Source organism: Macaca mulatta, chromosome 19, assembly GCF_049350105.2.
Source record: "Macaca mulatta isolate MMU2019108-1 chromosome 19, T2T-MMU8v2.0, whole genome shotgun sequence".
Classification (NCBI taxonomy): domain Eukaryota; kingdom Metazoa; phylum Chordata; class Mammalia; order Primates; family Cercopithecidae; genus Macaca; species Macaca mulatta.
In genome coordinates this window covers 65,719,590-65,741,300 of record NC_133424.1, presented here as the reverse complement: position 1 = coordinate 65,741,300, position 21,711 = coordinate 65,719,590, and the positions used below count along the sequence as shown (strand labels likewise).

Here is a 21,711-nt window from a genome sequence, read left to right as displayed (position 1 = left end):
AAGGCAATGAATGTCCCTCCATTCTTCAGAGCTCGTAGGACCTAAGCTGATTGCTCTCCAGGTTTCAGGTTGTCACTCTCCCTCTCCCTCCACAGAGTCAGTCAGTCCCATTCCGGTACCTAGAATTTCACTTTTATTCTCATCATCCCCTACTGTCTCCAAGACACTTGTCCCTAAGAGCAAGGTAAAACAGGGATAAAGATTTTTGTATAAACCTTAACTGTAACTGACTTCGAGTCCCATAAACTCGCTTTTAGCTGGGCTGCCACTCATCGTGGGCAAAGTAGACTGGGCTGGGGCTGCTGTTCAGAGAAAGAATGACATATTGTGCCCACAATGGTCAGAGGGAGAAATCTCACACTTTGGAAATAGATTCATAGCCCCCAGTGATTTCATGTGATCCTGGAGGCTGTCAAGAAGAGATTGTTTCTTTTGGAGACAGCCACATTCAGTCAACAAATTACCTAAACAACACTGATGGATTAAGAGGGGAAACAAGGAAGTAAAATCAGACAGTTGGCCCATTTTCAGTAGATTTGGTGATTAAAGTCTCAGTATGTCAGAGTGAAAATGGTCCCAAAAGTCTAAAAGCTGGCAAGAATGAGTTTCAAGGGACAGGTGGTGTGGCTGGAGTCAGCTGGCGTGACGCTGATGGTGGCGACAGTGGTGAGACATGATTGAAACCTCCAGAAGTGGGTCAGAAGTCCAATGCACTCGTTCTGCCGGGAATGGTCAGGGGCGTCCCCAACCGCAGGGTAAACAGATCGACTTTCCCCAAGAACCACAAGCCTGGCCTGCAGCGACAAGCTCTGCATGAGACACAGTCAGGCTCTGTCCAGAGCTTGATTATGGGCAGGTGCCGCAGAACACAGTCCATTCCCATGGACTCCTAAATGACGCATGCGACTGTCAGATCAGCAGCTGAGACTGTTTCCAGTTTGCACCCTCAAAGAGGGTGTGCTTCATCAGACAGTCTCTGGTTTGAACGGGGATGAATGAATGGGTAAAATGTGGGCAGTAGCCAAAACCCTGAGTTTTGACAATTTTTTTTTTTATAACCTCCATGTTCAAGCAATTCTCCCATCTCAGGCTCCGAAGTAGCTGGGATCACAGGTGCCTGCCACCATGTCCAGCTACTTTTTTGTATTTTTTTTTTTTTTTTGAGACGGAGTCTCGCTCTGTCACCCAGGCTGGAGTGCAGTGGCCGGATCTCAGCTCACTGCAAGCTCCGCCTCCCGGGTTCACGCCATTCTCCTGCCTCAGCCTCCCAAGTAGCTGGGACTACAGGCGCCCGCCACCTCACCCGGCTAATTTTTTGTATTTTTAGTAGAGACGGGGTTTCACCGTGTTAGCCTGGATGGTCTTGAACTCCTGACCTTGTGATCCGCCCGTCTCGGCCTCCCAAAGTGCTGGGATTACAGGCTTGAGCCACCGCGCCCGGCCAATTTTTTGTATTTTTGGTATAGATGGCATTTCGCTATGTTGGCCAGGCTGGTCTCAAACTCCTGGCCTGAAGAGATCCACCCACCTCAACCTTCCAAACGACTGGAATTACAGGCTGGAGCCCCCACGCCCGGCCCTGAGTCTGATCATTGAGCGGAGAGGCCGCCCCTGCTTCAGGTTCCACGTGGCTGGCACTGAGCCTGAACAGTCTCTGTTGTGGACACCATGAGGAATCTACTTCTCTGACCCACCAGTGAACGTGGACCAGACATTTAGGGGATACGTGCTAAATTTGGGACCCCATAATGCCACAGCTTTGCTTCCGACAGTGGAGAAGGACATAACATTTTCACCGACAATAGATCTTGATTTTTCCTTTAGCGCTCAGATGTTCCTGGACTGGTCCATTTTCCTTCCAGAATATACCATGTCTGTATAATAAGCAAGGCTTTCGGGGGTTTTTGTAGAGTTCCGTTTCAAAATTGGAATATCAAGTTGGGGAGCCTCAAGCTGTCTGTGGGTCAGGATTTGGTGAGGACAAGAGCTCACTAGCAAGCTGACAGATAATTATCAAAATCAGTGTGACTATTATTGTGTCAGGGTAACTAGGACCCCACGGGCACCTCTAGGTGGAGGCTATCTCCCTTTTCCAGAGGCTGCAGATGACAAAATCATCAGCTACAACTGTTGTCCACCACTGGAATCACTGAGCAATGTAAGTCAGCTCACATAATTTCAATAAACCTTCCCGGGAAAACAGAAGGTTGCATTTCTTTGGGTTCTGTCAGTTACCTCTGCTGGCAGAGCGGGGATCACACCCCACACAGGAAGACTGAGAGCAACTCCTCTCACCTGCCGAGACACAGAACATAATCTGCATAGTGAGGATTTGGGACAACAGAGGCTAGAGGCACTCATAGGAATCCTAATGACTTGCCCCCAACTAGTGGCAAATGGCAGGAGAGTTAGTCTCACACGTCCCTGCCTGCACCCCACCCAGATTAATAATTTCCTCTGGTACATAGGGACAGGAAGCCCAAAAACACGCAACCCATCAATTCCTGCTGTTGATTCTGATGCAGAAACAGAACAGGACATTGAATTAGCACAAACCCTCTCTGTTGAGTTTGGTTCTTGTTTTTGTGTTTTGTATTTTTCTCTATGGAAACACAGACTAATAAGTATACGCTATACAATGGCATGGGTAAGGGACTGCGAGGGTTCAGTAGACCAGAGGAAGCTAGGATAGGAGTGTGTGAGAGTGTCTGTGTGTGTGTGTGTGTGTGTGTGTGTGTGGCAGGGGCCAGGACAATGGGGAGGTGTGATTCTTTTTTAGCTTTTCAGAGCATGGTCGTGTGGCATTTCTTTTCTTTCTTTCTTTCTTTTTTTTTTGAGATGGAGTCTTGATCTGTCATCAGGCTGGAGTGCAGTGGCACCATCTTGGCTCACTGCAACCTCCACCTCCCAGGTTTAAGTGATTCTCCTGCCTCCACCTCCTGAGTAGCTGGGACTATGGGCGCCTGCCACCACACCCAGCTAATTTTTGTATTTTTAGTAGCAATGGGGTTTCACCACGTTGGCCAAGATGGTCTCAATCTCTTGACCTCATGACCCGCCCACCTTAGCCTCCCAAAGTGCTGGGATTACAGGCGTGAGCCACCGCACCCGGCCTGTGCTGCATTCTTAGCATTGCACCATCCAGCATTTGGTGACTATTCAGGGTCAGAAGCTTGTCTCTTTCTGCCGGTTTGCAGCCACACTTCACCCCACCATCCCTAGCACCTTTTCCGACTCCTGCACCTACTGACTCTTCTTCCTGGAATCCACTTAGGTCGGTGACTTAAATCCTTGCCTGCAACAGGACTAAAAGTGTTTCAGGCCAGGTACGGTGGCTCACGTCTGTAATCCCAGCATTTTGGGAGGCCCAAGCGGACAGATCACTTAAGTCCAGGAGTTCGAGATCAGCCTGGGAAACATGGCACGAGGCTGAGACGGGAGGATTGCTGGAGCCCGGGTCAGGAAGGTTGCAATGGGCCAAGATGGCACCATTGCACTCCAACCTGGGTGACAGAGTGAGATTCCATCTAAAAACAAAAACGAAAACAAAACAAAACGAAAAAACGGAGTTTCAGTGTCTTCCTCCCAAAAACCTCTAAGCTGATTCCACTTTATCCACAGAGCTGCTGCAGTGCGGTGTGGGTGGAGGGAGGGATCGGGGGTACAGAAGGAAACAGTGACCCCTGCTGGCAAGCGCAGCACTAACAGGCCTCGTTTCATTAGAGTTGACCACAGCCTGTTGACCGCTGTCAGCTCAACCCCATGAACTCAGCGTCAGCTTCGGGGACTCCTTGTCCTTTCCTCCTCCTGCCAGGAGGAGAATGAGCCACAGATAAATCACATTCGGACAGCTCATTTCAATCCTCCCCCTCACACAACAGCCCCATTTAAGGGTTAGAGAGTGGAGGAATCTTACTCTCATTTCACTCCGGTTTGGGTGAGAGAATTTGCTGCTTGTTCCAGAGAGCCGTTTTCTCTTAACCACGCCGGTGAAGAATCTTTCTTTTTTTTTTTTTTTTTTTTTTTTTGAGACGGAGTCTCGCTCTGTCGCCCAGGCTGGAGTGCAGTGGCGCGATCTCGGCTCACTGCAAGCTCCGCCTCCCGGGTTCACGCCATTCTCCTGCCTCAGCCTCCCGAGTAGCTGGGACTACAGGCGCCCACAACCGCGCCCGGCTAATTTTTTGTATTTTTAGTAGAGACGGGGTTTCACCGTGGTCTCGATCTCCTGACCTTGTGATCCGCCCGCCTCGGCCTCCCAAAGTGCTGGGATTACAGGCGTGAGCCACCGCGCCCGACTGAATCTTTCTACCTTCCTCTTACACAAAGTCATACCTGTCTCAGCATCACCAGAACTATCAGAAATTGCAAAAGGTTTTATATTTTAACCTTACTTGCAAGTCAACAAGTAAGATTGTCAGTTTATGGATGTTGGCTGAGGGCATGTGATTTCTGGATATGAGAAAATATGTGTTTTATTATTCATCAAGAAAATGGCAGCAAGAACTTCGCATCTGCACACATTTCCCCGTCTACTCCAAGGGACACAGGGATGAGGCATGTGTGCTTGTACACTGTTACTTTCTTATAACGTTTACGTTTCAGTGTCTTCCTCCCAAAAACCTCTAAGCTGATCCCACTTTTTCCACAGAGCTGCTCCAGTGTGGTGTGGGTGGAGGGAGGGATCAGGAGGTACAGAAGGAAACAGTGACCCCTGCTGGCCAGCACAGCACTAACAAGCCTCATTTCACAACCCTGTTTATGGGTCTATAGAGATCAACGAAGAAACATAAACATTGTACAAACATGTACAATTCACATGTTTCTGATAAGATCAGGGGGTTTCGTGGTGCTCAGCCAAGCAGAGCAAAGCTTGGATACACCGGAGTCTCCACTGATGAGAATAAAGGGGCTGACATTTGGGAAACTTGCATTGATCATTGCAGAGATGTTCACCACCAACTGACTGGGATTATTCAAAAGACCCAAACAAACTTGAAAGGTGAAGAGAGAGTGTAAAAGGACACAAAAGTGCTCACCAGGAGGATGGTTTTGGTAGCTCTGGACTCAGGGGAGGATGTGGGGGACCCACTGCTTGTGCCTGTGCAGGATGCAAACGAGGGAGCTGCTGCCCCAGAGCACGAGCCCCAGACAGATCACATCAGGGAAGGACAGCAGTGCCGCGTGCAGCGACTCTCTGGTGTCCTCGTGATGAGCAGCAGAACAGTATCCCAGACCTTTGGACTTTGTGGTATTTTTGCTACGCCACTTGCCAGTCACGTGCATGAGAACAATGCTATTCACCAGCATGTGGGGAGCCAGCTGAGGAACAAACAGGAGCCAGCGTGCTTGGGGGCTTTCCCTTTAAACTTTGCCCACCTGAGCTCCCGGGGCTGACGGTGATGGCCTGGAAGACACTCAGGAGGCAGGTGCTGCCAATGGACACTCCCCTGCCCACTCTGTGGACATAAAAAAGAAATTTACATCCAGAATAATTCAGGAAATGTCTAAACCCAAAAGCTGCCACTGTCTATGGCATCCCTCTAGGGAGGAGGAATAAGGTGTTGGCTACAATTAGGTGTTTAGTAATCAAATCTGTGGACCTTAACCTGCACCCATTGATAAAGAACAGATAATGGTAAATAAGAAATTCCCCAGGATTCTAACTGTAGTCTGCGATAAGAACATCATTCCCATTGCCCCATCCCAGCAGCCGTTCTGTCAGTTCCCACAGGCTGCTACTCACCTTCAGAGACACAGGATCCTGCAGGGAACGTGATGCATGAGCGACATTTAAAAGGCAGCTGGTACTTGGTGGGGGCTGAGATGGGAGGATCCCTTGAACCCAGAAGGTTGAGGCTGCAGTAAGCCAAGATCACACCACTGCCCACCAGCCTGGGTGACAAAGTGAGACCCTGTCCCAAAATAAATAAGTAAATAAATAAATAAATAATAAAGTCAGCTGAAATGCAATAGAAATACTTCATAAAGTTCCTTTCTATTATGAAGAGTCTGCCATCTTTGGATGTGTCCCATTTTAAGTGTATTTGCAATGAATTGCTCTTTGCTTTGAAGAACAGACGTGTATTCACCTCCATAGTCTTCATAATCTATGAGCCAGGCACCACCATTATAAAGACCAAGAGGACTCAAGCACAGAGAGATGACATGATTTGTGTAAATTCACACCGTGTTTGGGGTGGAATGGGGACTGATCTTGTCTGGGCTGATTTCAGAGTGCATTAACCACCATGCTGTACTGTCAAAGCCAGTTAGCGGAGTTCTTCCAATAATGAACATACATATTTAATTTCTATTTAATACCTTGTCTGTATAGTTTACGCAGGTGACATTTAATTTTATAATTTTGGTTTTGACCAGTTTCCATTGATGTGTACAATATTACCCCACAGACTGATAGCAATTATGAATAAATCTTTAAAGACCTTGATAAAATGTAGATACACTGCTTGGAGTATAAAATTACAGAATCTGCCTCATGACTAAATTAGATTTAAATGATTGGCCCCATATCAGGACAGCTACACAGAGACTCACTTCCTTTTATACCAGGAAAGAAAGTACAATGGCACCTACCACAGGCATTAATGGACACTCTGATATCACATCCCAACTACGTAAAATGAAACACTAGAGGATCATAAAATAGTCGGGTAGAAATTAAATTATCATGATTTTCAGTTCATATACTCATCAATTAATGAGGACATACATTAACTAAAACAATAAGTGTTGAGGCGAGTTTTGTAAAAGGTGTTAATATAGAACATATATGGAAAATTAAATCTGTAAGGCATGGGATCTTGTGCATTTGATAAATTGAAATAGCAGATTTGGAGATTAGATTTCCTTCTTCTTTTTTTTTTTTAATCATTACTTGCTGCTTTGTCCTTTATTTCCATGATTATCGTATTATCAAACTATTCAATAACTTGATTTTTTATAAACAGTATGTCCCAGAACACTCATACAAATTACACAGGTCTAGGCTTTTCTTTTTTTTTTAAGCTCTCGTTTTTTTTTAAGCTGCCTGTCTCCCTGCATACCATGAACACACAGCAAACGGGAGGGCCTTGCATGCTGGCTTCCCCCCATCTCAGGCTTGTCCCTGTCAGAATACTGAGGAGGAGATGCAGAAAGAGGAGGAAATAATGCTGAGCTAAATCGAGAAGGGCCATTTTCTGTGTCACCTGGATACTCCAAATCACAGCTTAGTTTCCTTTTAATTCATAAGGCTAGAGTTATTTGAGCCATCATGTTAATTGGGAATCCCCTGTGTCTCCACGGAAGAGTGGCCAGTTCCACGCAGTAGAACTTCCCGGGTACAAGAAGTTCTGCTCAGGGTCATCCACCTGAGATTCCACCTGGTTTCCCTGGATTCTTGTAAACGGGCGGCCTTCGGCAAAGGAATCGTGCAGTTTCCCGGCAGCGAACATTCTGTGTCTCTCTCTAGGTGGCAGTCTGGCTCTTTTATTTTGAAACCAGTTATCAATTACAAACACGGGACAAGAGACTGTCCAGCCAGTTCTTCCCTGGTTGTAAAATCAGGATAAGGATTCTGTGCAAATGACTGCTGAAGTACAGTCAGCTTATCCTTGGTAAATTTCTGCCATGGTTTTACACTGCCTCTTCCCTGTCTTCTTCTTCTTACTTCATTATGACTGTCAATGGGAGATCCATTGGAAGTTAAGATGAATCTCTAGTCCAGGTTCTGAGAGATAGAGTCGAGATTTCCTTTGTTTTTAAAAGACTTTGAAGTTCAGGGGTACATGAGCAGGTTTGTTACACAGGTAAACGTGCGTCATGGGAGTTTGTTGTACAGATCATTTCATCACCCAGGTATTAATTCTAGTACCCATTAGTCATATTTCCTGATCCTCTCCCTTCTTTCGCCCTGCACCCTCCAATAGGTCCCAGTGTGTGTTGTTCCCCTCTATGTATCTGTCTTCTCGTCATTTACCTCCCACTTACAAATGAGAACATGTGGCATTTGGGTTTGTGTTCCTGGGTTAGTTTGCTAAGGAAAATGACCTCTAGCTCCATCCATGTCCCTGCAAAGGACATGATCTCATTCTTTTTTTATGACTGCATAGTATTCCATGGTGGACAGGTACCACATTTTCTTTATCCAGTCCACCAGTGATGGACATTTTGGTTGACTTCATGTTTGCTATTGTCAATAGTGCTGCAACGAACATACACATGCATGTGTCTTTATAATAGAACAATTTATATTCCTTTAGGCATATATCCAGTAACGGGATTGCTGGGTTGAATGGTATAACTGTCTTTAGGTCTATTTTCTGGAAGACAGAGCAGCGACTTCCAAAATTTCTAATGTGAACTAACGGCTTCATGTTCTTCCTTTTACTTTTTTTTTTTTTTAATCTCTCAAAATCCTTCTTAGCTACGTTGCCTGATTCCATTTATCTGCATATAACCTAAACCATCAAAGGTCTGAATATTGTAAGGAAGCCTACTTTGGGTGGAAAGATTTCTCTGGGATTTAGAGAATCCACTGAGACATACCAGGTGTGTGTTCAGTCCCTGACATACCAGAGCTCAGTATTTCCTGCTTCCTTCTTGTGAGACCCTCTCTGCCTCCAGGAATCAAGGAGAAGACACTCCAAAATCCCTTTGGAGATGCTATCTAGGAATCAGTAAATGTTTTCTTGGTAATTACAATGGGGAAAAAGTTTAAAAAAAAAGAATAGCGTCCTAGGACTGCACTGTCATAGCTGTGACAGGTAAAATGATCATTGCAGTTGTGAGAGCAGGTGAGGTCACAGAACCACAAGCCCATATCTAGCAGCCTGGCTGCTGCCCTCTCATATAATACTGACTGGCATGACCAGCACACTTTGAACTCACCATCCAGACAGAAGGATGGGTCACGTGAGTATTTTATATTTCAGTTTGACAGGTAGAGTCCGCAGTAGAAGGAGGTATATAAGAAGTCCAGATATGGCCAGGTGTGGTGGCTCACGCCTGTAATCCTAGCACTTTGGGAGGCCTAGGTAGGCAGATCACCTGAGGTCAGGAGTTCGAGAACAGCCTGGCCAAGATGATGAAATCCCATCTCTACTAAAAATATAAAAATTAGTTGGGCGTGCTGGCATGTGCCTGTAATCCCAGCTACTTGGAAGGTTGAGAGAGGAGAATTGCTTGAACCCGGAAGGCAGAAGTTGCAGTGAGCCGAGATCGCAACACTGCTCCCCAGCCTGGGCTACAGAGCAAGACTTGGTCTCAAGAAAAAAAAAAAAATGAAATAAATAAATAAATAAAATCAATAAACTTGTGAGTACAACTGAATACCAAATTATATAGAAATTTCATAGAAACATATAGTTCACCAATATTGAAATACATATTACTATATAATTATATTGATGTTTAGTAATATAACTATGTTAAATATAGTATCGCCAATATAGTTCAGCAATATATAGTATACCAATTTCTCTTAACAGAAATATCCCAAATGGTAATAATTCTCTAGCTAGGTTGACAAATTACCTTCTCAGTGCAAAATTAGTTTACTGGTCCTATAATGATGTAGCCAGGTCTCCAACTCCTGGTGCTACTCCTGCGTTTATGCTGTTACCTGCCAAAAGGAAATTGGCTGGTAATTTACTGATTAATGAAGGTTACCAGTCATTTGATTTTTTTTTTTTTTTTTTTTTGAGACTGAGTCTGGCTCTTCAACCAGGCTGTAGTGTAGTGGCATGATCTTGGCTCACAGCATCCTCCACCTCTCGGGTTCAAGCGTTCCTCCTACGCCAGCCTCCTCAGTAGCTGATATTATAGGCACCCCCCACCATGCCTGGCTTCATTTGACTTTGAAAGAGAAAACCTGTGTGTAATCCCAGCATTTTGGGAGGCCAAGGCGGGCAGATCACTTGAGGTCAGGAGTTCAAGACTAGTCTGGCCGACATGGTGAAACCCCGTCTCTACTAAAAATACAAAAATTAGCTGGGAGTGGTGATGAGCGCCTGTAATCCCAGCTACTCTGGAGGCTGAGGGAGGAGAATCGCTTGAACCTGGAGGTGGATGTAGCAATGAGCAGAGATCGTGCCACCGCACTCCAGCCTCGTTGACAGAGCAAGACTCAGTCTCAAAAAAAAAAAAAAAAGAAGAAGAAGAAGAAGAAAAAGAAAATAAAGTTATCTTGGATTATCTGGGTGGGTCCTATGTGGCCTTGAAGCAGAAATGTATGTCAGAGAGATGCAGTAGAGGAGGAAGTTAGGACCCAGGAGCATGAGGCTGATTTCACGTGCTGGATTTTGAATATATGGGAACCAGGAGAAAGAAATGAATTCTGACAACAATCTGAATGGGCTTAGAAGGAAATTCTGCCCCCATAGTCTCCAGAATACAGCCCATGGCTCTGACTTTGATTTTGGCCTTGTGAGACCAGAGTACCCAGAAAAACCCGACACATTTCTCATCTATGAGCTGTGAGAAAATAAATGAGTGCTGTAGTAAATGGCTGGTAAACCGTGGCAATGCATAAATAGAAAATTAATACACACCTGAACAAATGTAACGATAAAACATTTAAACACTAAAATAAAAAGTAACCATTTATATCGACACAATAATTTTCATCAGTTTGAGGTGTATCCTTACGCCTATATAATTTCATAGAATATCTAAAACTGCATCTGAAATCACATACAAAATATATATGTATATACACACCATTCAGATATTGTTCATGATTCAATATTTAAATATAAATTTACAGAGTTACGTGTCTGTCTAATTCAGTAGCTTTCACCAATCAGTGATGGGTTTGTTTTGTTCTGTTTTGTTTTTAAGATGGAGTTTCACTCTTGTTGCCCAGCGGGAGTGCAACGGCGCAATCTCAGCTCACCGCAACCTCTGCCTCTCGGGTTCAAGTGATTCTCCCGCCTCAGCCTCCCTAATAGCTGGGATTACAGGCATTCACAACCACGCCCAGCTACTTTTGTACTTTTAGTAGAGATGGGGTTTCACCATGCTGGTCAGGCTGGTCTCCAACTCCCGACCTCAGGTGATCTGCCTGCCTCAACCTCCCAAAGTGCTGGGATTACAGGCGTGAGCTACCATGCCTGGCCAATCAGTGATGTTTTCATACCAGCTGCAATAGATCTATGCATTTTTTAAAACGCCACATCAGATTCCATGGTGATTATGAATAAACCACGTCATTGCAACACTCCCTGTTTACACATCGACAGAGCTGAGTGGGTCCGTCTGTGTCCTGGCAGAGCACGCATCACAGCATGTGGATCACGCTGACTGAGCACCTGTGGTGACCTGTGTGGTCCTTGGATAGAGGATTATTGCACCATGGTGACTGCACATTCTCCCCAAGACAGACAACTGATAACAGACCTTTCGAGTAGCCATAAAATGTCACATTCCAACAAATGCGCACCCAGGTAACTCCACCCAGTACTGCCTCCTCTAGGCCCCTGTCATCCTGTAGAAGGCCAGAAAATAATGGGATTTGCACGAAAATCTAAGGTAGTTTTCACTGGCAGCCAGCAGTTTGTGGAGGGAAATGGGAACTGCTTTATATGGGCTTTTCGCAGGGGTCAGTCCATCCCATATCCCAACTGCTGTATGAAAATTTGGGGGCATCTCTGGGAAGGCACCTGAAGACAGAGTAGAAACTCACATTTTGGGCCGGGCGCGGTGGCTCAAGCCTGTAATCCCAGCACTTTGGGAGGCCGAGACGGGCGGATCACAAGGTCAGGAGATCGAGACCATCCTGGCTAACACGGCGAAACCCCGTCTCACTAAAAACACAAAAAATTAGCCGGGCGAGGTGGCGGCGCCTGTGGTCCCAGCTACTCGGGAGGCTGAGGCAGGAGAATGGTGTGAACCCGGGAGGCAGAGCTTGCAGTGAGCTGAGATCCGGCCACTGCACTCCAGCCTGGGCGACAGAGCGAGACTCCGTCTCAAAAAAAAAAAAAAAAACTCACATTTTGATTTCCAGGTAGGAACTTACCATAACTGATTCTCTTCTGTGGCAAAGAATTATTATAACATATGATATTTGCTGGAATTTTTTTTTTTTTTTTTTTTTTTTAGATGGAGTCTCACTCTGTCATCCAGGCTGGAGTGCAGTGGTGTGATCTCGGCTCACTGCAAGCTCTGCCTCCTGGGCTCAAGCAATTCTCTTGCCTCAGCCTCCCAAGTAGCTGGGATTACAGGCGCACACCACCGCACCCCGCTAATTTTTGTATTTTTAGTGGAGACAGGGTATCTCCATGTTAGTTAGGCTGGTCTCAAAGTCCCAACCTCAAGTGATCCACCCGCTTCAGCTTCCAAAAGTGCTGGGATTACAGGTGTGAGCCACCTCGCCCGGCCTCTATGTAGCTTTATTTTCATCTTTGTAGCTATCTCATTTAGGAATAAAATGGGAGGCAGGTTTTTCTGATGCAGTTCTCAGGCTGACCTTTCTCTTTGGCTTAGTAATTTTTATTTTCCTTTCACGAGCTTGTGACAGACCTAATGCTTTGACACACTGATACTGCTTTATATAGATTTTCCATAACAGTAAAGTCCAAGGGTCTGTCATGAATTGGGTTAGGAGATGAGAAGATTCCCAGGAGACTCCTGGTCTCAAGCAATCTTCCCACCTCAGCCTCCCAAAGTGCCAGGACCACAGGTGTGATCCACTGAACCCAGTGGAGTCTCGATCTCAAAAAAAAAAAAAAAAAAAAGGCAATACAGAAATTAAGGTACTCTATGGAATTACATAGTTTCCCTTTTTTATTTTGAAATGAAAAGTCTCACATATTTATTACTGAACCCAGCCAACCAATGGATTCATAACAGATTCAGAGAGAAAAAATATATTCCCAATAAAACATGTCCAACTCTCCAGACAGTGGTGACATTTTCAGCTTGATATGGTAACGTGATAGTGATGCTCAGACAGCATAAATATGTGTGTCATCTCATGTGCAATTCCTTATAAACCCAGCTTGGCTCTTCTTCAGTGTCTTCTTTTAAAGTTGTACCGGATTTTCTTATCAGTTTTCCTCTGAATCCACTGGGGAATGGAACAATTTTGCTTTTGTTTCTTGGCCAGGAATCGCTTAATCCTGAAAGTCCTGTGAGAAGATCTGGCGAGAAGCGGGGTCAAGTACACACCATGAGAGGGGACAGGAAGAGAAGGGGCTTGACATGTTTTTTTTTTTTTTGAGACAAAGTTTTGCTCTTGTAGCCCAGGCTGGAGTGCAATGACACCATCTTGGCTCACTGCAACCTCCGCCTCCCGGGTTCAAGTGATTCTCTGGCCTCAGCCTTCTAAGTAACTGGGATTATAGGCACCTGCCACCACACCCAGCTAATTTTTGCATTTTTAGTAGAGATGGGTTTTCACCATGTTAATCAGCCTGTTCTTGAACTCCTGATTATTGTTTCTGCTGTTACCTGTCAGTCCTCTTCATTGTGGCACAAACAAGATTTTTTTTTTTTTTTAAACTGATGTGGAGGGGGCACGGTGGCTCACACCTGTAATTCCCGCACTTTGGGAGGCTAAGGCGGGCGGATCGCGAGGTCAAGAGTTCAAGACCAGCCTTGCCAATATGGTGAAACCCTTACTAAAAATACAAAAATTAGCTGATGTGGTGGCGGGCGCCTGTAGTTCCAGCTACTAAGGAGGCAGAGACAGGAGAATCACTTGAACTTGGGAGGCAGAGGTTGCAGTGAGCCGAGATCGCGCCACTGCATTCCAGCCTGGGAGAGAGAGCGAGACACCATCTCAAAAACAAAACAAAACAAAACAAAAACAAACAAAAAAACTGATGTGGATGCTGTGCCTGCCACTCCATGCATCACCTTCAACATTGTCTTGTCCCAACTCAAAATAAGTTATCCATTTACAAACTGTTGATTTATTTTACACATTGTCTCCATAAACTTTTCATAAAGCATCAATGATTTCATTATTCCTCTACCCAAACCTTACCATAAATATTCTTTTTTTGAGCCAGTATCTTGCTCCATCACCCATGCTACAGTGCAGTGGCATGATCACAGCTCACTGCAGCCTTGACCTCCCAGGCTAGAGCCATCCTCCCACCGCAGACTCAACAGCAGCTGGCCCTGCATGCGTATGCCACCATGCCCAGCTAATGTTTGTATTTTTTGTAGACAAGGGGATTTCACCATGTTGCCCAGGCTGGTCTTGAATACCTGGGCTCATGTGACCCACCTGTCTCGGCCTCTGAAAGTGCTGGGATTACAGGCCTGAGCCACTGCATCTGGTCTCATTGTAAATTTGATGCTTCTTTTTGTTTTAATTTTAGCAGGATTTATATTGCTTTGATAGAGTTTCTTTTTTTTTTGGAGACGGAGTTTTGCTCTTGTTGACCAGGCTGGAGTGCAATGGCGCAACCTTGGCTCACAGCAATCTCTGCCTCCCGGGTTCAAGCCATTCTCCTGCCTCAGCCTCCAGAGTAGCTGGGACTACAGGCGTGCGCCACCACACCTGGCTAATTTTGTATTTTTAGTAGAGACGGTGTTTCTCCGTGTTGGCAAGGCTGGTCTCAAACTCTGGATCTCAGGTGATCTGCCTGCCTCAGCCTCCCAAAGTGCTGGGATTACAGGCGTGAGCCACTGTGTCCAGCAGATAGAGTCTCTTTTCAAACTCATGTCTTATCTTTCTGAGTGCCTCAAACTAGATCCTCTTCAGACATAACAGATTTGTACCAGTTTATTTTGGTGCAAAAACTGGGAAATTCACACATGATTTTTCTCATAATATGCAAAATACGTATTTTTCCATGAACTTCTTGAAGACCCCTTGTACTAGCAAACTGTATTCAAGAGGATATAGAAAGGATTGTAGATATTCAAGTGCCACTTATTTCTGGAATGCAAGGATGGTTCAACATATTCAAGCAAATCAATGTGATATTTCACTTGAACAAAATGAAAGATGAAAACCACATCATCTCAATAGATGGAGAAAAAGTATTTCACAAAATTCAACATCCACTAATCATGGAAATCCTAAACAAAATAGATAGAAAAGAAAATTTACTTCAACAATAGAAAGACCATCCAGGAAATGACCAATGAGTAGATAACAAAGCAAGGAACATGGAATGCTTTTCCTTTAGGATCTCACATGATGCAAGAATGCTCTCACCCCTTCTATTCAATCAATACTGGCTGTCCTAGCCAGAGCAATGAAATAGCAAAAGAAATCAAACCCATCCAAATCAGAAAGAAAGAAGTCAAATTATATTTGTTTGTAGATGACACGACACGATCTTCTGTGTAGAAAATCACAAAGAGTCAGTCAAAATACTACTGGAACTAACAAACACATTCAGTGTATCTGCACAACACAATATCAGCACCAAAAATTAGTTGAATTTCCATACATTAACAATAAACAATTTTAAAACAAAATTGAAAAACACTTCCATTTGCTAGAGAACTTAAAGTAAGAAATACTTAGGAATAAAAGTAAAAAGGTGAGAAGTTTGTACCTTGATATCTACAAACATAGATCAACATGATTAAAAACATATACAGAGATATAACCCATATTGATGGTTTGGAAAAATTAATGTTGTTAAATAATTATATAACCCAATGTGATTTAGATTCAACACAATATCCATAAAAATCCCTATCAGTGGCCGGGCGCGGTGGCTCAAGCCTGTAATCCCAGCACTTTGGGAGGCCGAGGCGGGCGGATCACGAGGTCAGGAGATCGAGACCATCCTGGCTGACACGGTGAAACACCGTCTCTACTAAAAAAAATACAAAAAACTAGCCGGGCGAGGTGGCGGGCGCCTGTAGTCCCAGCTACTGGGGAGGCTGAGGCAGGAGAATGGCGTGAACCCGGGAGGCGGAGCTTGCAGTGAGCTGAGATCCGGCCACTGCACTCCAGCCTGGGCGGCAGAGCGAGACTCCGTCTCAAAAAAAAAAAAAAAAAAAAAAAAAAATCCCTATCAGTTTTTGTTAAAGAACAAAAAGCAAACTGGGAAAAGTGGCTCATGTCTGTTGGCCAGACTGATCTGAAACTCCTGACCTCAAGTGATCTACCTGCCTTGGCCTCCCAAAATGCTGGGATTACAGGCGTGAGACACTGCGGCTGGCCCAGTCCTCTTAACATAAACACTTTAATGTCAATTAATGCTTGATGGTTTGCTATACTCGTTGCATTTGGAACAATTACCTCAAAAATGAATTTTCTGATGTTCTGCAAGGAGTGAAGTCTGCCTGAAAACCTTGCCACACTGATGCCATTTGTAAGATTTCTGTCCAGTATGGATTCTCTGATGTGTAATGAGGTGTGAACGTGAAATAAAGGCTTTGCCACAATCATCACACTTGTGAGGTTTCTCTCCTATATGAATTCTCCTATGTTTTGCATATGATGAAGCGTGACTGAAGACCCTACCTCAATCATGACATTTGTAAGGTTTCTCTCCAGTATGTGTTTGCCAATGAATTGCAAGGTATGGACGATATCTGAAAAATTTGCCAATTATTACACTTGTATGATCTCTCTTCATTATGGGTTCTCCAACGATTTGCAGTGGTTGTAGCCTTACTGAAGCCTTGGTGACAATCATTACATTAGTAAAGTCTCCTTCATCATGGATTGCCTGATGGTGAATAAGTGTTGACTGCTCATCAAGGCTCTGCCAGTCTTATTACGCTTGTAAGGTTTCTCTCCAGTATAAATTCTAGTATGTTGTACCAGGTGTGAATCACGCCCGAAAGCCTTGACACAAACTCTTACAATTTTATGGTTTCTCTCCAGTATGAATTCTTTTATGTCTTTCATAGTTTGACTTGTGACTGAAAACTTTGTCACATTCTTCACCTTTGTAAGCTTTCTCTCCAGTATGAATTCTCCTGTCTTTCGAGGCTTGATTTGCTACTGTAAACTTGGTCACATGCTTCACATTTCTAAGGTTTCTCTCCACTATGAAGTTTATGATGACATGCAAGATTTGCTTTTTGATTAAAAATTTTGCAACATTCATTACACTTGTAAGGTTTCTCTCCAGTATGAATTATGAATTACAAGGACTGAATTGTGACGGAAGGTCTTGCCACACTCACTGCACTTGTAAGGTTTCTTTCCAGTATGAATTGTATTATGATGTGCAAGCTTTGTTTTTCAATTAAAAACTTTGCCATACTCATTAAACTTGTAAGGTTTCTCTCCAGTATGAAGTCTATGATGACGTGCAAGGTTTGCTTTTTGATTAAAAACCTTGCCACATTCATTACACTTGTAAGGTTTCTCTCCCGTATGAAGTCTATGATGACGTGCAAGGTGTGCTTTTTGATTAAAAACCTTGCCACATTCATTACACTTGTAAGGTTTATCTCCAGTATGAAGCCTATGATGATGTGCAAGGTGTGTTTTTCGATTAAAAACCTTGCCACATTCATTACACTTGTAGGGTTTCTCTCCAGTATGAAGTCTATGATGGCATACAAGGTGTGCTTTTCGATTAAAACCCTTACCACATTCATTACACTTGTAAGGTTTCTCTCCAGTATGAACTGCTGTATGAATTACAAGGGCTGAAATTCGACTGAACGTCTTGCCACATTCATTACATTTGTAACCTTTCTCTCCAATATGAATAGCCTTATGAATTACGAGGGCTGAATTTCGACTGAATGTCTTGACACACTCAGTACACTTGTAGGGTTTCTCTCCAGTATGAAGTCTATGATGACGTGCAAGGTTCGCTTTTTTATTAAAAACTTTGCCACATTCATTACACTTGTAAGGTTTCTCTCCAGTATGAAGTCTACGATGGCATTTAAGGGTTAACTCCTGACTGAAGGTCTTACCACACTCATTACACTTGTAAGGTTTCTCTCCAGTATGGAGTCTATGATGGCATGTAAGGGATGACTTTCGACTAAAGGTCTTGCCACACTCATTACACTTGTAAGGTTTCTCTCCAGTATGAAGTCTACGATGGCATGTAAGGGATGACGTCTGACTAAAGTTCTTGCCACATTCATTACACTTGTATGGTTTCTCTCCAGCATGAATTCTCCTATGTCTTTTAAGGTTTGATTTGAAACTGAAAGCTTTGTCACATTCTTCACATTTGTAAGGTTTCTCTCCAGTATGAAGTCTACGATGGCAAGTAAGGGAATACGTCTGGCTGAAGGACTTGCCACACTCATTACACCTGTGAGGTTTCTCACCAGTGTGACATCTACGATGGCATGTAAGGTTTCGCTTCCGATTAAAGACCTTGCCACATATATCACATTTATATTGTATCTCTCCTAAATGGATTATCTGATGTTTCCTTAAGAGTGAGCTACAATTAAAGGCTTTGCCACTCTCATTACATTGGAAAGACTTTTCTCTCATGTGTACCTCCTGTTTTTGTGTGAGTAATGAAGAATTCAGGAAATTATTCCCATAGTTATTAGAAACATAGGTTTTGGGTCTACAAGAAATTATTTGAGATGTTGAAACTGAGGAAGCATCGTTGATAGACTTCTCGACTTGATTATCAATTTTCCCTTCAGTCTGAAATACGTGCAGTTCAGGCAGATGTGAATGAAAGCTTGATCCAAGCTGATCTTTAATAGGCTTGTTTCCAGCATGCCTTTGATCATATCGGTCTGTACTACCTGTCAACTTTTTGATTTTTGTCATGGGTGCTTCATGGCTATTTCTTTCATCTTCTTGCCACTGAAACTCGAAGTTATGAATATCTTTCTCAATTTCCTGAAAGCAAAAGTCTCCAATGTGATGACTTTCATGTCTTTCCAATGTTCCTGTGTGGAGCACTTCTCTATTGCTTTGTGCAGTTGACAAGAACTCCATCATGCATTTGGAAGAGATATCTACAAAATATAAACACCAGTAGGTGTACAGACGATAAGGCATACTAAAATGTGTAAATATGACACAAAAAACAATACTTATTTTAAACTTCCCAAACATGATCTTCAAAGTTTAAGAACACAAAAGGAGTAAGATTCTTTAATAAATAAAGGGCTATTACATGTGCTTCAAATAATTTCTACGGAAGCCTATTTCCTAGTATCACGACAAAACACTGACAGGGCACAAATGTGTGAAAGCCTAAAGTAAGAAGTATTTTTCCACTGTGACCCTAAAATGTCTAACAGTTTGCAAAAAACATATCACTGTCAATCAATAAAAAGTATATATTCTTCATATTTACAGCATATTTACTGTATACAAATAAATGCTAAAGGACCACAGGATATACGATATTGGTAAACAATCCACAACAAGCTCATGTAAAGATAACCAAAATCAATGGAAATTCTATATTGTCAAACAATCATAGCACTGAAAAGATAAGAAAATATTACAAAATTTAGCCAGGCGTGGTGGCCTACGTCTGTAGTCCCAGCTACTCAGGAGGCTGAGGCACAAGAATGGCTTGAACCCAAGAGGCAGAGGTTGCACTGAGCTGAGATTGCAACACTGTACTTCAGCCTGGGTAAAAAAGTGAGACTTTATCTCAAAAAAAAAAAAAAAAGTTAATACAATATTTTCCTGAATAACTGTCATAAAATTACCTATATCTATGCAGAAAAGGCATATTGCGACTTTTTTTTAAAAAAAAAATTTGTATTTTTATATTTTTGAGATGAAGTTTCACTTTGTCACAACGGGCTGGAGTGCCATGGCCTGATCTCGGCTCACTGCAACCTCCACCTTTTGGGTTGAAGCCATTCTCTTGCCTCAGCCTCCTGAGTACCTGGGATTACAGGGATGTGCCAGCATGCTTGGCTAATTTTTGTAATTTTAGTAGATACAGGGTTTCACCATTTTGGCCAGGCTGGCCTCGAACTTTTGACCTCAATGATCCACGCGCCTCTGCTTCCCAAAGTCCTGGGATTGCAGGCATGAGCCACAGTGCCCTAGTTAATGTGACATTAATGCCAGGCGTGGTGGCTCACACCTGTAATCCTAGCACTTTGGGAGGCCGAGGCAGGTGGATCACCTGAGGTCAGGACTTTGAGACCAGCCTGACAAACATGGAGAAACTCCATCTCTACTAAGAATACAAAATTAGCTGGGTGTGGTGGCTCATGCCTGTAATCCCCGCTACTCGGGAAGGCTGAGGCAGAAGAATCACTTGAACGCAGGAGGCAGAGGTTGCAGCGAGCCAAGATCACGCCATTGCACTCAGGCCTGGGCAAAAGAGTGAAACTCCATCTCAAAAAAAAAAAAAAAAAAAAAGTGACATTACCTAGTGGACTGTGTCAGTTATGTTGCATACCACATACCGAAAAGCCTTATGTACAATCATAAAAATTAGTTAGTAAAATATTGTAACCCATAAAACTAGCAAGCAAATAACAAGTACATTTATACAACCTGCAGAATTCTAAACAATTCCCTGTTAACAAAAAAGCCACAACTTCTATTTACCACCAGCACACAATATAAGAACCGAAATACAGCCAGGCGTGGTGGCTCAAGCCTGTAATCCCAGCACTTTGGGAGGCCGAGACGGGCGGATCACGAGGTCAGGAGATCGAGACCATCCTGGCTAACATGGTGAAACCCCGTCTCTACTAAAAAATACAAAAAACTAGCCAGGCGAGGTGGTGGGCGCCTGTAGTCCCAGCTACTGGGGAGGCTGAGGCAGGAGAATGGCGTAAACCTGGGAGGCGGAGCTTGCAGTGAGCTGAGATCCGGCCACTGCACTCCAGCCTGGGCGACAGAGCGAGACTCCGTCTCAAAGAAAAAGAACTGAAATACATGTTAAGATCACTACCTTCTGATGTATGAGGTTAAAAAAATACACAGCATTATAAGGAATAGGAATTAACTAACGGCAGGGCGCGGTGGCTCATGCCTGTAATCCCAGCACTTTGTGAGATCGAGGCGGGCAGATCATGAGGTCAGGATTTCAAGAGTAGCCTGGCCAACATGGTGAATCCCTAACTTTACTAAAAATACAAAAAAATTAGCTGGGCATGGTGGCATGCACCTGTAATCTCAGCTACTTGGGAGGCTAAGGCAGGAGCACCGTTTGAACCTAGTAGGCCAAGGTTGTAGTGAGCCAAGATCGCACCATTGCCCTCCAGCCTGAGTGAAAGGGTGAGACTTCGTCTCAAAAAAAAAAAAAGAATTGACTAACAGTGTCAGAGGGTGCAATTATGATGTCACAGCTACAATTATGAAACAGCCAGGAAATACAGCAATTCTAAATACATGCATTGCCCTTAGTTATCTAGTTCACTAGCATAAAATATAAAACATAGAATGTGCACTGGGAAAATTTATAAACTGAGATCAGCAAAAACATTGTATATGACAAGATGCACAGTAAAAACAATATGATGCTTTTCATGAATGTTCTTCTTGGCCAAAAGCCATGTTTGGATTTCTTATTCTCCAATAGGATGTTCCTGCAGATGGGGCCTCTGAGAGAATTTGGTCATGGGTGTTGACTACCGTGAGCAGGACCAGTGCTTTTATAAAAAGACATATTAAAGAGCTCATTTCCTGTTCTTCTTTCCACCAGGTCAGGACACGGCAGGAAGATGGCTGGGGTAAACCATGAAGAAGGCCATCACCAGGAACAATGTGGCTGGCACCTTGCTCTTGGATTTCCCCCTTTCCAAATTCATGAGAAATAATTTTCTGTGTCTGAAGCCTCCCAGTTTATTTCTTTTTTTGTTTGTTTTTGA

General features: G+C 43.7%; 1 protein-coding gene, 1 long non-coding RNA gene and 1 pseudogene across 2 annotated transcripts in view; 1 reads left to right on the top strand and 2 right to left on the bottom strand.

Annotated features, from left to right (window-relative positions):
* On the bottom strand, positions 4,813–5,685 carry MACMULV1R-PS1045 (vomeronasal 1 receptor macMulV1R-ps1045 pseudogene; annotated as a pseudogene).
* On the top strand, positions 6,912–13,281 carry LOC144337318 (uncharacterized). The gene is made up of 2 exons (XR_013410292.1): positions 6,912–9,035; positions 12,408–13,281. It is a non-coding gene; the product is annotated as an uncharacterized LOC144337318 (long non-coding RNA).
* LOC100427312 (uncharacterized) overlaps positions 12,769–21,711 on the bottom strand; it is a 31,565-nt gene continuing 22,622 nt past the window's right edge. Inside the window, exons 8-9 of the mRNA XM_077981537.1 lie at positions 16,112–18,876; positions 12,769–13,554 (exon numbers count right to left, since the gene is read on the bottom strand). Coding sequence (XP_077837663.1) covers positions 17,168–18,876 — 1,709 coding nt within the window. The 3' untranslated portion in view covers positions 12,769–13,554; positions 16,112–17,167. The remainder of the gene's footprint in view (positions 13,555–16,111; positions 18,877–21,711) is intronic.